Genomic DNA, 14,405 nt, shown 5'->3' with positions numbered 1-14,405 from the left:
TGTCTGGGGGGAAAGCCAAACTGCCCCAGGTCCACAGGGGCTGCGAGGACGGGCCTGCCACGGGGACAGGTTGTTAGGACCCAGGAAGGGACAAGCAGCTCCCTGAGGACCAGGGGTGACCTCAGAGGTGTGTCTGGGGAGGAGAAATAAGGAAAATGCAAGAAGTGGGCAAGGGAGGAAGAAGGTAAATGCCACTGAGGCAGGAAAGCCAGGCTCTAACACGGGGGTGATTTGGGGAGACAGGCTGGCCGGCGCTTTCGTCCTGAAAATGCTAACATATTTTTGGATAAACGCTACAGGCTGAGAAACCCCTTCTTCCCTTGCATGAGCAACTCAGTCTGAATTCACATGCACCTGTTCTGTCTCTTCTCAGCTTAGTCCTGTTTCAGTCCTTGTTGTATAAGAATCAGAGTTCAGTGTGAGCTTCACAAAAGTCATCGTCACCTGCAGGACACATGGGCGCCTGGGCAGCTCAGTCCAACTCTTGGTTTCAGCTCAGGTCATGACCTCAGGATCGAGGGATTGAGCCCCACGTTAGGCACTTCACTCAGCGGGGAACCTGCTGGATATTGTCTCTCTCCCTCTGCCCCCAAACCCCCTCTCTAAAATAAATAGATAAATCTTAAAATAATAACAGCAGAGGCACCTGGGTGGTTCAGTGGGTTAAAGCCTCTGCCTTCGGCTCGGGTCATGATCCCAGGATCCTGGGATCGAGCCCCACATCGGGCTTTCTGCTCAGCAGGGAGCCTGCTTCCTCCTCTCTCTCTCTGCCTGCCTCTCTGCCTACTTGTGGTCTCTGTCTGTCAAATAAATAAATAATAATCTTTAAAATAATAATAATAATAATAATAATAACAGCAACACACGTCCCCATCAGTGAGTGACTCACTCTCTCAGACGTGCTTTCCCCATGTGCTCATTCCACTCATGGTGGGGGGAATGACCCTTCTCTGGCAAAGGGGGACTGTGGCCAGTACAATACTGGCATTAAAACAGACAAGCAAGGGCACCTGGGTGGCTCAATGGGTTAAGCTTCTGCCTTTGGCTCAGGTCATGTTCCCAGGGTCCTGGGGTCAGACCAGCATTGAGCTCTCTGCTCTCTGCTCAGCGGGGAGCCTGCTTCCTCCTCTCTCTCTGCCTGCCTCTCTGCCTACTTGTGATCTCTGTCTGTCAAATAAATAAATTAAATCTTAAAAAAAAAAAAAAAGAATCCTGCTAAGAATTTGATTAGAACTCTCTTGAATCTATACATCAGCTTTCCTGATTTTGCTGCCAAACATTTTATCGACTCTCACTATAAGACCTTCCCTGGGCCTTGTTTTATTTCTGTTTAAACAGTTGGTTTTCTTTTAAAAGAATCTAAATAATAATTGTAATCTTGGGCCATTTTCATCAGTCTGAGGTTGCCGTTGGCATTTGCCTCTCATGCTCTTAGTGAATTCCTGCAACATTGGAATTGCCTGATGGAATGAACAAGCCGAGCCTCTCCCTTTTTTTCATAAGAGTAAAAATCACAAAATTTTCTCCAAATCTCCCAATCTGAAAATAGGAAAAATGGATTCAGCCAAGAGGTTGTGAAATGCAGGTCAATTAGAAAGTGGCATATCTACCGTGGATGGGAAATTTAGTCTCAAGTTTGCAGAAACTGGAAGCATTTCCTTTAGGGTGGAAACAACAAGGGCCGTCCCACCTGTCATCCGCGCGTCTGGTTCGCTGCTCGTTTTGCTGCTGGTGCTGCTGACTTCAGCTGTTGGTGAATCCCCTTCATCCTACAGGCATTGGCCAAACACACACACACAACATTCTGAATGAATTACAGTCACTGTGTTCCTGGGTTTCCCTGAGCGATCCCAAGTGCCAGTACAAGCATAATTTAGTCAACACGGAGTTCTCACTACAGATTAATGAGTCATTTTTAAAAGTTTGCTGTAAAGTCTGTATTGTGTGTAATCACAGGCCATAGGCTTAGGTACACATACAAGCACACGCATGACCTGGGGTTAGTTTGAGTCCCACGGTTTCACACGAGTTCTGCTTCCCTTTATGAACTACGATCAGTTAAAATTCACAGAAGTCCTGCGAGTAAACTTCAAGTGTCCCATCCTAATTTTAATTGGGCAGATTGCAAAATACCCATCGTGCGTAAATGATGCTGAGTTTTCTTGAGTATTTTCTGATTTACTTGTTTTTCTTGGGGGAATATAATGCACGTGGGCTTTGATCTTTTGTTCCAAGTACCAAGTGGACAAGGAATCGGAGAAGTAGGTGAGCTGGGACAGATGCCCTGTGAGCGGCTGGCCCCTCCCTAGTCTCTCCTTGTTTTCCATTCTTTCTCTCAAAATGCTCCGTGCGGCCACAGTCTGTCACGACACAGTGTCACCGTTGGCTTCTGCAAGCGACTTCAGTCCCCAGCCACACACAGCACCCACGTGTTGCTACTGTGGCAGGAAGCGGGCTTCTCCAGTGGACAGGGGAGCACACGTGTCAGTCCGATGAGTCAGGGTTCATCAGCCCAGGTCTGGTCGCTTGGTCATCATGGGCTGGGGGTGGCCAATTTGGTCCACTCCTCTATGTTCCCGCATGTCGACTAGCAGACCATGTCTCCCGAAGACCAGGGGTCCCACGGAGCCCTCCTCTCCTCCCAGGTGTTTGCCCAACCGCTGTGAGCATGGCAGCAGATGCTCCCAGACCTGGACGGCCTTCCACTGCAACTGCTCCGGCACGGGCTACACGGGCGCCACATGCCGCCAGCGTGAGTGCTCTCCCCGCCCCCACCCCTCCTCTCACAACGGGGCCTGCGTTTTAGGAATGTGACCCACTGAAAGTCCAGGGTCTGATCCTCGGGGAGTAGGTGGGGCCAGGATCCAGTCTCACAAAGACATGGGGTGAGGGGAAAACAAAGGTCAAGAAGGGCTCCAGGTACCCCACCTTCACATGCTGTCTCTGAGTTGCCCATGGGGGAGGGGAGAGAAGGTTCTGGAACCAGAGTCCAGTGCCCAACGGGAGGAGGAGCCCCCACGGCCCTATTTCCTCTCATCCATCCCCCATTATCCCCTGACACGGCAGACGCCCGGTGGCTGTGCTTCAATGGACTGATGTTTCTAGTTCGACTCTTACCAGTAACTGTCCGTCCTCGGGTGATAAGTGAGCCGCCAGACCCCCCGAGTGGATGTCACCATTGTCCTCCCCAGCAGAGGGGATGCTGGCAGGTCCCCAGTCACCCGCTGGTGAGGTCGCTCTGAGACACGGCCAGAGGGGATCTGACTCGCTCAGTCACCCCCTGCTTTTAATCAGGGTGGGAGGGGAGAGGTGTGGGGACACATTCACGAAGAACAAAGGTTCACGTGTTCCAGTAACGTCTGCCAACAGGTGAAATCCAGGCAGACACTCGTGGTCTGGTTCCTGGTGACGGGATGGTGCACCAAATTCTGCACTGGGCCAGGAAATCGTATTTGCCTGTAGGGGCTCACCAGCAGGACAGGTCTGATTGCTGCACACTTTTCTTCTTCCTCCTTCATCACCCATCACACACATGCCTTTCAACAATCGTTCCGCATTTTCAGATTTGGTCACGTTTCCTCCCAGGGGGTGACTGTTTGCTATGGTGCAGAACGTGGGGTTTCCCTCACCTCCTCCTTGGAAATGTAGGACTCTCCTTCCACCCCATTTCCGGTGACTAACTGGTGGTTCTCCCCAGCCCTCTACGAGCAGTCCTGCGAGGCCTACAAGCACAGGGGCGAGTCCTTGGGGAGATACTACGTGGACCCGGATGGCAGTGGACCCCTGCAGCCCTTCGCCGTGTTCTGCAACATGACAGGTGAGTCAGCAATTTCAACTCCTGTTAAACACAAAAGCAGAGCCCCGTAAGTAGATCTGTACCTGGTTAGCAGCTTTATTAGGATGCCCTTGTAAGAGCAGTTACTCAACAAAAGCATTTGATATAAATCTTTAAAAAATAGCTCAGAAGTAAAAATTCATTATTATGTCGTTATCATCAGGCATGTATTCTGTGGAACATTTAATAATATAATTTTGCCTATTAAATCCTAAAGCAAAATATTTTTCGAGACTTATCTGATTGAACTAATGGATATGCAAGTCAAAAGCATTTTCACTTGTTTTTTCTTAAAGACTTTACTTATTTTAGAGAGACAGAGAGCACAAGTGTGAGGGAGGAGAGAATCTGCAGCAGGACTCCCCCCCCTCCCCCTGCCACCGCCAAGTACAGAGCCCACTGCAAGGTGCTGTCCCACGACCCTGAGATCATGACCTGACCCAGAATCAAGTGTAGGATGCTGAACTGAGCCCCCGGACTCCGCCTTGTCACTATTCTGCCGTAGAAGTTGTGAGGGTTTCCACAGGACAGGTGACGGCCTCTGAGTCCATGTGGACAAGCAGCATGTGCTTTTGAGTTCTTGGTTTCCTCTCAGACGCGGGCGGCCTAGCTCTCTAACGGCCGCATCTGTTTCTCTGACTGCGGCCACAGCCCTGTGTCTCATCCACACTGGAGTCCACACCTCCGCCCCTCGGCCCACACCAACCTGAGGCCCTCGCCCCCCGGAAGGGACACCTTCCACACTGCCATCTCTGCCTTCCGGTGGGACATTAGCTCCCGTCTCTATATGGGACGGCCTCCTCTTTAAATGTTCTACCTTGTTAAGTTTCAGATAATCCAGATTCTGTGCACAAGGCTGGACACTGTCCCCCCAGATTTCACGTCCCCCCGGAACCTACGAATGGGATTGGGTTTGGAAATGAGGTTTCCGCAGATGTGGTCCAGCTGAGCGGCGGTCCCAGCGCCAAAGCTGGTGTCTGGATGAGGGAAACATGGGCACGGGAGGGGAGGGGCTGTGTGAGCAGCCGAGGCCAGCCCGCATTCCCGCAACACCACCGGCTCTACAGGAGGACACGGTCCCCCACCCCCTCCTTCAGGCTCTGAGCTCCGGGTATCAGAGAATCGCCCCGGGTGCTGGAAGCCTCCAGGCTTCATGCTTGATTTGGACAGTGGGTGAAGACAGCACACCCTGTTGCAAATTCCCTAAGAAGAGAACCATTTCTGGATAGATTTTTTTTTCATGTTATTTAAATAGTTTAAAACCATTCCCATGAAATTTTTGATTTTCTGGCTCCTCAATTCTCAAGACAAAATCTGGCTGTTGCTGCCTTTAAGCAAATACTTGCTCAAATGTGAGCCAGGCAGATCTCCCTCCAGAGGGTGTGGAGCGGCTGGGATGCAGCATGGTGTGCAGGTGGGACAAAAGCCCTCCCACAGATGCCCAGATCATCAGTGCTGGTGTCAACACAGGTCCATGCCTGACAGACTGCTCAGCCTGGCGAACACTGAGGGCAAGTCTGAGGTCGGTGTCTGGGGACACCTAGCGCTTGGGGCAAACAGCTCCTCTGGGTGTCTTCTGCCTGAGGCAGTGCGTGGCCATGCGGTCCCTGCTGCCCCTAGCGTTCTGGGCAGACCACGCACCCTGTGCCAGAGCCGTTCTGAGTGGGTGACAACATGCTGCCTCGGGGGAGGCCTGGTCCCAGCTCATCAGCCCAGCACTTGCTCCTGGGGGCCCAACACCAGACTGTGGGTGACACAATGGCGTGTGAAGGACGACAGGGCTTCAACCCCAGGAGAGTGGGGATGCATCCTCATGTGTGTGTGCAGGCATGTCATATGTGTGTGCAGGCGTGTGTGTGTGTGTGTGCTTGAGACTCAGAGCGGCCACTGAGGCAGGGCCCCAGACCTACCCCCTCCTCCTTGGCCCTGGGAGTCATGTGTCCCCTCTGTGCTGGGAACAGTGCAGCAGGAGGCGGGGACCCAAAGTCCATGTTTGGGCTGAGAGTTGTCATGGCTCTGAGGACGTCCAGGGTCGTCCTTGGGGCGGGTGGAGCCTTGAAAGCCCTGGGAGTGGTCTTGGGAGATGCTGCACCAGGACCCCCTCTCCTGGGCTCTGGGTGTCTGCCTTCCCAGGGGCAGCAATGTTACCGTGTCCCTCATCTCTGAGAACAGGGTCAGGGGCCAAAGGCTCATGTTTCATTCAGGGGAAAGAAAACTGACGTGTTTGTGGTGCTCACAAAATCTGCCAAAATCGTAATGGGAATCGGACTATTTGGGAGGGAGGACCAGGAAGACAGCAGAGAGAAGCTGCATCCCTGGGACTCCTCGCGGGCAACAGCTGGGGGGTAGCCGGGGCAGGAGCAGAAGCCCCCTGTTCCCCCAGCATGTGTGCCCAGCAGTGTCAGCAGAGGAACATGTCTCCAACACACCTGGTGAGTGACGGAGGCCTGTGTGACCCACCCAGGACAGAACACGGGTGGGGGCCATGGGCCGTGGGCTCCTCATCTCCTGGGCACCGCTGGCTCGTCACCACAAAGGAGGCACGGGCTGCTGCCTCCCATCCATGAGGACGTTCAGTGCAGATGGGATGTCTTCTCGGTACCTATGAGGACCACGTGATGCCCTCGGGTCTCTGAGGCCGATTTCCACATTGGAAACGTCTATGTTTCTCAGTTTCCTCCTGGGGATGCAGGCCCTGCCCAGCAGCTGTGCCGTGCTCCAGTCTGGTTTGGTTTGGATTCACCTGCTGTGTGAACTCTACCATCTGTGCTCTGATGTGTCGCCTGGTCAGAGGAAGCATGCGAGTCAGAAACTGGAGCGTCTCATGGTAGAGTGAATGTTGGGTTTCAGTCCAGATGAATCCAGCCCCGCATGGAACCAATGTGCCCCTCTGTTCCCCAGCCGTGTCCAGAGGGCAGCCCACAATTCCACATCACACGGGCTTCAGGATCCACTGTAGCATGTGGACTCTAGTGTGAGCCATCCCCAGCGACCCCAGGTCTGTCCCCAGAATGGGGAGGCCCATGGCAGGTGACCCACACCCTCAGCCCACTCACTCGTGGGCTCCTGCAGCTTCAGAGCAGCAAAAGTCCTGAAGAAATGAGCCGCTCCAGCTCTGGGATGTGCCCCCACGGGCCACACAGCTGGCGGCTCACATAGGACTCCCTGGTCAAGCTGTTCCACGGCCTGAAGTCCTCGTCCGATGCACACTGACAGCCACGGGTCGTGGATGTGGCTCGGGCAGGAATTCCAGACACACAGGATCGACAGGGGCCACACAAAGTAGCAAACCAACAAAACCAGGTCCATATGGCTGCTTTCCAGGCCCCTTAATTGGACATATGCCAACAAAAAAGGGACAATTTAACCAATTCCTTCTCACAGATGATGCTGAGTGACTGGACCACACAGAGAGAGTCCCAGCAATGGGCATTAGAAGAATCGATGTCCCCTTGTGCACCAGCATTCAGCATGCAAGATTCATATTCCATCCACTGGGCCTCGTAGACAGAGGTGCCCCAGGTAGACAGATGTGCCACAGGAAGACAGAGGTGTCCCAGGTAGACAGATGTGACCCAGGTAGACAGAGGTGTCCCAGGTAGACAGAGGTGTCCCAGGTAGACAGATGTGACCCAAGTAGACAGAGGTGTCCCAGATAAACAGAGGTGTCCCAGGTAGACTGAGATGTCTCAGGTAGACAGAGGTGTCCCAGGTAGAGATGTGTCCCAGGAAGACAGAGGTGTCCCAGGTAGACAGAGGTGCCCCAGGTAGGCAGATGTGTCCCAGGAAGATAGAGGTGTCCCAGGTAGACAGAAGTGGCCAGGGCTCATGGCACTCTCAAGGCCAGGGCATCTCGTCCTACAGAGCAGGGTCAGGTGTGGGTCCAGGAATGCCACTTCTGCATTCCTCTCAGGTCTGAATGGAGCAGGCGTGTGATGCCCCAGTGACCTGCAGAGAGACCTCAGGTCAGAGCACATGAGAGGAGCACGGGCTGCTGACGATGTTGGGCTCATTCTCCAGTGAAGAAAAGAGTATTGTTCTAGTAGAAAAGTCATTGTTTGCCTTGCATTACTTTAGATATTGGAGAAATTTAATAACGCAGTTATATGTCTTTTCTCTCCCATGAATGTTGTCTGGCTAAAAATCCAGAAACACCCACTTTCACTACAGGATCAGCTCAGACATAAATGACACACATCATCACAGGAAGAACACTCTCTCCTATGATTTAAGGGTCAGAGTCCCATTTGTGTTGCCTCTGCATCGGCCCACTAGAAGGCCACCGGCAGTGCTGAGTGTCCCGCTCAGTGACGCTCCTCTCCTTTCTCTCTTGCTCCACTCGTGAGACGTCCCGTGGACCGTCGTGCAGCACAACAGCTCAGCCCTCACCAGGGTCAAGGGCGCAGACCAGAACAACCCCCACTGGGCAGTGTTCCAGTACGAGGCCAGCCTGGAGCAGCTGCGGGCCGTCATCGCCCGTGCCAGGCACTGCCAGCAGATGCTGGAGTTCCATTGCAGGAGGTCTCGGCTCCGGGACCCACAAGGTAGGTGCCCACAAGGTCGTTGGCAGCGACCTCTGCCAACCCCTGCCAGTCCCTGCCAGCCCACCTCCCTTGCTGAGGCATAGGTGGAGGCAGCATGGAGTGCAGGTCTGGCTTGATCCAGAGGAAGATGTTTCCCTTTCTCCCTCGTACCCAGACTGCCTCTCAGTGCTGCTTTGGGCTGTGCCTTTCTTCCTTCTGATTACCTCACTGAGGTGCTGTTTCTTGTGTCTTCCCGGTCCTCACTGCTCTTCTCCTGCCCCGGCCTTGATTTTTCAAACCATCTACTGCTTCACTCCTTATGAAGACATATGTCTTTCTGGACATGGCTTCCACCATGCATGCTCCTACTTGGGATGCTCTTAGGCCCTCTGCACATCCCCTTCAGGGTCCCAGGACCAAACCCCACACTGGCTCCTCAGCTCCCAGTTTCCTAGTGTGGATGCAGGGAGTGGAGACTACACAGCATTTATGACACAAGCTCATATTTGAATTTTGCAAATCAATCCTCTTTTCACCCATGAGGAAATGGCAGGAAAGTGTATATAGCCTCAGATTAAAGCTAGTTCTCCTGAGAAGGAGCAGTTGCAGGTTGAAGGGAAGGATGGCCAAGGGCTCCCACTGGAGGGTCAGGCTCTCCCAGGCAGAACCCTCTGTCTCCCCCAGTCTCTACAGTACTTACCAACTTGCAACTTGCAACCAGAGGCCCTTGGTGTTCTGACAACCTTTGGAGAGTCACTGTTGGTGGGAGAGAGAAGAGATATAGAAAACCCACTTAGAAGATGCAGCCCGGTGATGTCATTTCTCCCTGGTTTGAAAGCACAATGGTGAAATAATTAAAATTTTAAAAGTGTTATCAAAATATCTATTAAATATTTTAAATGCCATTAGCCTCCCAGCAATGAGCTATCAGCTTAATTTGGAAGTAATTCATCTTAGATGCGTTCTTGCACATCTCTGTTCTGGCCGCACAGGGAGGTGGCAGTGGCCACACATTTTCTTGGGAGCGGCTGTCGGTCCCAGGTGGAGATCCAAATCTGTCAGGGAGCGGGACAGACCATGGCACTGCCACACCCTGGGTGCTCAGAGTCTCTTGGTGGCCATGCAGCCACTCACTGGCACGGAGGAATGTCCACACAGCACCGCCTCCCATCAGCCCCATGGGTGCGCCTCCCAGGTGTCCTCACTCATCACTCCCTCCCGGGGATTGGGGCTGCTGGGGTTCGTGGAGATGTGGTCCGTCTCCTCCGCTGGCCCGAGTCATAACATGGTGGCCATGGGCTCTGGTCCCGTGGGGGGGGTCGCTGCTTAGGCTTTCAGAACAGAAGATGCGCTCAGCCCGGGGAAGAGGGTTCACCCGTGGAGGTGTGACTGGCTGTTCAACACAGTGATGCAGACAAGCCTCGGCAGGGACCAGCCCCACACAGTGCCCACAGGAGCCCACAGCCCGGACTCAGAGGGGAGTCCGCAGCCTGAGCCTTGGAGAGGAGAGGAGAGAGAAAGAGCCCACTTCTGGACACCTACCCGTCTGTGCCGGGTTGTTTCCATCCAACAGGCATTCAGGTCCACAGCAGGTGTCACTTCTAGTGTAGCTGCCAGTGTTTTAACCCTCAGGATAGCTCACCTTTTAATCTAGTTCTCAAAGAAATCATGTAATTTGGCTGATTAAAAATTATTAATGCCACGATGGAGAGACTTGGGTACTTCTGTTTATTTTCAGTGCAATCAGTCTGATGTCGTCGGACAGACCCAAGCTGGGTTAGAATTGTCCCAGCAGGACCATCCTGTTACAGCGCTAAGAACAGGTTCCTTTCTGGAGCAGACTTGTTCTTGGCTGCCGGTTTCTTAGTAATGGTCTTGGAGGGAAGGGAGTCGTCTCAGGGAGGCAGGGCTCGGGGGCCAAGCAGCAGTCACTTTCTCAAACCTGTCTTTCAGATGGAACGCCTCTGAGTTGGTGGGTTGGAAGCACCCATGGGACACGCACTTACTGGGCGGGCTCCATGCCTGAGGCCCAGACGTGTGCTTGTGGACTAGCGGGGAACTGCGTTGACTCCCAGCATCGCTGCAACTGCGACGCAGACCAGGACGAATGGTGAATTGCATGTGATTTCCGTCCACAAGATGGGCTTTCCTGTTGCTCAGAATGTGTATGTTCGGGGAGATGCTACACAAGCCAGGCCAGGGGTCAGGGGGAGGAAATCACACCCAAGAGGGTAAAAAAACATCTATGATGATAAGATATGATACTGTTCATCTGAATGATTAAGATCAATGATTTGCTGGTTTGCTTTCTTTTCTTCACTTCCTGTTTCTTACTTCTAATGTCTTCGTCTGGGGCAGGGACAGACACCCCTCCCCCCACAAGGGCAGATCACCGATAACAAGCCCCAGGTGCCCACCACCAGCCACCAGCTCGAGATCGGCCTCAGGTCACCAGGTGCCCCACCCGCTCACCCCTGCCCGGATTACTGCTGAGGAAACCCACACATCACACTGTCTCACCCCCCAATATTCTGTTATCCTGGACTCACTAATATTTTTTGTTCAATATGACATCAGCCTCATTATCATTTCTAACGGCTTTGAATCCTGCCCCATGAAGTTCACTTAAGACGTATCTTCTTGACAGGACATAGTTTCTGAAATGTCCCTCTGAGACGAGGGACATGAAGCAGTCCCTGGTCAAACAGGTAAAGGGAATGGTGCTCTGAGGGGGGTGCTGCCTGGGGAAGCGGGCTGGGCCTGCACACCCTGGCTTGGAGAGGGAGTCCAAAATTATGTGATCACATCGCTGGTCAAATCGGATTATGTTTAAAATCATATATATCATACGGAGATCACACTTTGGAAATATTAGCCTACAGAGTGCCACAGATGTGAAAATGGTCCTCCACATATTAAATGGAAAAGCTGTCTCATGTTGATAGAACATCTGAAATTAGAAAATTGGTTACTTACACTTGAGGCTAAAGAACTTGCATGGCGTATTGATTTTTTTTACTTCTTTGTAAAGTGGAAAGGTTTTGAAATGTCTTGGATTCATGTTTCAAATGTATCCCCAACTTAAAAATACTCCCCTTAGCTCAAACGCTTTAGGTACCACATTTATACGCTACTCTGGGCACGGGTCCTGGACACAGAATCACCTTTAAAGGAACAAAGTTTGATCTATGGGATCCATTTGGCTGTAGAATGTCTGTTACACTCAGGGATCGAGACAAAATCGGGATGCTGTGGGGTGGGGGAGTAAGGAGACGTTTCTGGCCACATGGCTCTGAGCAGGACCCTCGGCCATTAACGTGATGTAGGAGTGGAGGAGGCCTCTTGGGCAGGGGTGAATGGCTCTGACGGTCAGGGTCTGGGAAGGAGCAAGACTGGAAACTGGAGACCATCTATGGACAAGACGTGGGGGTGAGACATGGGGGCGCCAGTGTATCTGTGGCCTCCTGTCAGTGACGAACAGGGTGTCCACCAGAGAGAAACCCCAGAAAGCTGCAAGACCAGGTGGCTTGTCCAGAGAGCATGAGCCCCCTTCTACCTTCTGACCCCCAATGCCTGCCCTGTAGCCCCTGTGACTCATTCCCACTGTGAAAGATGTTACTGCATATGCAGCATCACTGATCCTTCTGGATATTACCCCAAGATCCACTTGTAGAACCTCTGCTTCCTGTCTGCACAACATGGAGTCAGAAGGTTAGAGCCCCTGGGAGCAACAGTAACCCAGAGCCACAGACGACGGGCCACCTGGGCACCTCACACCAGTGAACCAGGGGACAAAGGAGAGAGTTCCTTGTTCACAGCTGCAGAGGATTGTGTCTGACATGCTGAGCTGTGCTGCCTCTATGCAAGTGGGGTGGAGAGCACAGCCTGCACCCAGAGAATTCTCTGGTCTTCTCTGGCACTGACTCACCCAGGACATGGCAGTCACAGCAACCACAGCCTGGCAGGGGAGAGGACGAGGTCAGAGCCTCAGGAAAGCCATATTCAAGACGCTTCAAGGTGGACAGCTCACCCAGCAGCAGCGCCCCAAGGCAGAAGGGTGCCCACAGTGGGTGGTACGAGGGGAGCTGGTATGTGCTATTTAAGACCTCAGAGCCAACAGTAGGGTGGAGGGCTTGGCCCACTGGGGACACTACCAGCCACCACCCTGAAGAATCAATACAAGACAGAAAGGAGCCGATGTGGTCACAGGGGATCAGTGCAGTGCAAGGGGTGGGCTGTAGCAGGCGACCCTCAGGGCCCCCAGATGCTCTGTGCCTGCCCCAGACACCTCCCTTCCCTCTACCTGGGGGCAGTCATGGACTTCAAGGACGTGCTTGGCCTGAGCAAACCAGGCTGATGCTCCAGAGGGCTGACACACCCAGCATGCCCACCATTCGTCAGAGGGACAAGGCGTGAGTGGGCAGTCTTCACACTATGGTTGCAATGTGTCTGTTAGTCTGAAATTCGTAAAATGAAAGATTAAAAATCTGTAAATGAACTCAGAGGGGTGGGTGGGTGTGTGTTTGTGTGTGTGTGCATGTGTGTGAATTGGCAAGCTAATTCTCTGATTTAAATGGAAAGAAAAGCATCAAAAAGAGTCAAGACTATGTTGAAAAAGAACAAAGCTAGAGGGCCTTTCCTACTGGGTCTGAAGAGAACGTGATATTGGGGCAAAGGCAGATGGACAGTTACATAACAGGACAGAGGACAAGTCAGGTACAGAAAGGATGGTCCTTTTTATAGAGCTGAGTCAATTAGATACCCATATGAATAAATTAAATCTTGACCTTCATTTCACACTACACAAAAACCAATTGCAGTCAGATTTCAGATCAAATATCAAAGATGAAAAAGTAGATTTTAAAAGAAAACATAGCTGAGCATCTTCCAAAACCAAATCTCCAAAGGGTAACATTCTACATTTTCATTTTCACATGTGCCCTAATCTCATTCTCTCTAGCTCTCTCTTTCTCACGCACACACACAATTTATTTATTTATTAATATCATTGTGGATTTTTGAATTTTTACTTAATTCACTGTGTTATAACCCTTTCCTGTCATTATTTAATTTCATGTTTAATTTTTTCTAGATTTGACCAGTGGGAGTCATTTCAAGCTATGCCCTTTTAATATGTTAATATGTGTCTATTCTTTAGCATTTTCTTACCTTTTGGCACAATACGAGATTCCAAACTCATACTTTCTCTGCTGCAGCTTTGGAATCACCATTTCTACAAGAATATCTGGTTCCTTTTAGGAAAAAATAGTACTTGGGTATCAGTACTTGGAATTAGGTGTGCTCAGTACTACTGGAATGTCTTAGAAAGAATGACCTCACTAATCCCATTGCAATGCCATGGGATAAATTATAACCATCTTCTTTCCATAATTGTAACTCCCTTTCCAACAGCAAGGAGCCTGGTCCTCATTTCCTAAAAAGCATGTACTTCTATTTTCAGTCTTGGAATTTGCAAAAAGTGGTATCAGAATCACTAACCCATAACTTGAGGTGGGGGGTGGAGGAGAAAGACAGAGAGGAAGCCTACTGATAGAGCTAACATTTCCTTAAAGTTTTGGGGTTTTCTTTTCCTTCCTTCCTTCCTTCCTCCATCCCTCCCTCCCTCCCTCCTCCTTTTCTTTCTTGACTTCAGGTAGATCATTTAGTACACATAGTGTAAAAATAGTCACAGACTAGTTCTTTGTCCCTCCTTCAGTGTAGTTATGCTATAAATGGTTATCTATGATTTGTTTCACTCATTTATGTTTGTATTTCATTTTATGTTATTCCCATCCTTGTTAACTCTATTGCATTATTTGTTTTATTCTGAGTGTTCTAGTTTAGTATGTGAAAATATGACAGTTCTAAAAGTAAACTGAACAAAGTTTTCATCTTTGTGTATATCCCCATCCCCTTCCCCATCCCCATCTCCATCTCCATCCCCACCTCCATCCCCATCCCCATCTCCATCTCTATCTCCATCCCCACCCCCATCTCCATCTCCATCTCCATCCCCTCCCCATCTCCATCTCTATCTCCATCCCCAC

General features: G+C 51.3%; 1 protein-coding gene across 1 annotated transcript in view; it reads left to right on the top strand.

Annotated features, from left to right (window-relative positions):
- The window catches only part of LOC111140088 (contactin-associated protein-like 4), a 99,411-nt gene that overhangs the window by 66,042 nt on the left and 18,964 nt on the right, over positions 1–14,405 (top strand). The window contains exons 11-15 of the mRNA XM_022492490.1: positions 2,646–2,752; positions 3,698–3,817; positions 5,213–5,215; positions 8,182–8,379; positions 10,312–10,468. Of these exons, the coding sequence (XP_022348198.1) occupies positions 2,646–2,752; positions 3,698–3,817; positions 5,213–5,215; positions 8,182–8,379; positions 10,312–10,468 (585 nt within the window). The remainder of the gene's footprint in view (positions 1–2,645; positions 2,753–3,697; positions 3,818–5,212; positions 5,216–8,181; positions 8,380–10,311; positions 10,469–14,405) is intronic.

The sequence above is a fragment of the Enhydra lutris genome, unplaced genomic scaffold, assembly GCF_002288905.1.
Source record: "Enhydra lutris kenyoni isolate GAN:26980312 unplaced genomic scaffold, ASM228890v2 scaffoldscaffold1, whole genome shotgun sequence".
In the NCBI taxonomy this organism is placed as follows: domain Eukaryota; kingdom Metazoa; phylum Chordata; class Mammalia; order Carnivora; family Mustelidae; genus Enhydra; species Enhydra lutris.
This window is presented reverse-complemented; position numbering and strand designations above follow the sequence as displayed.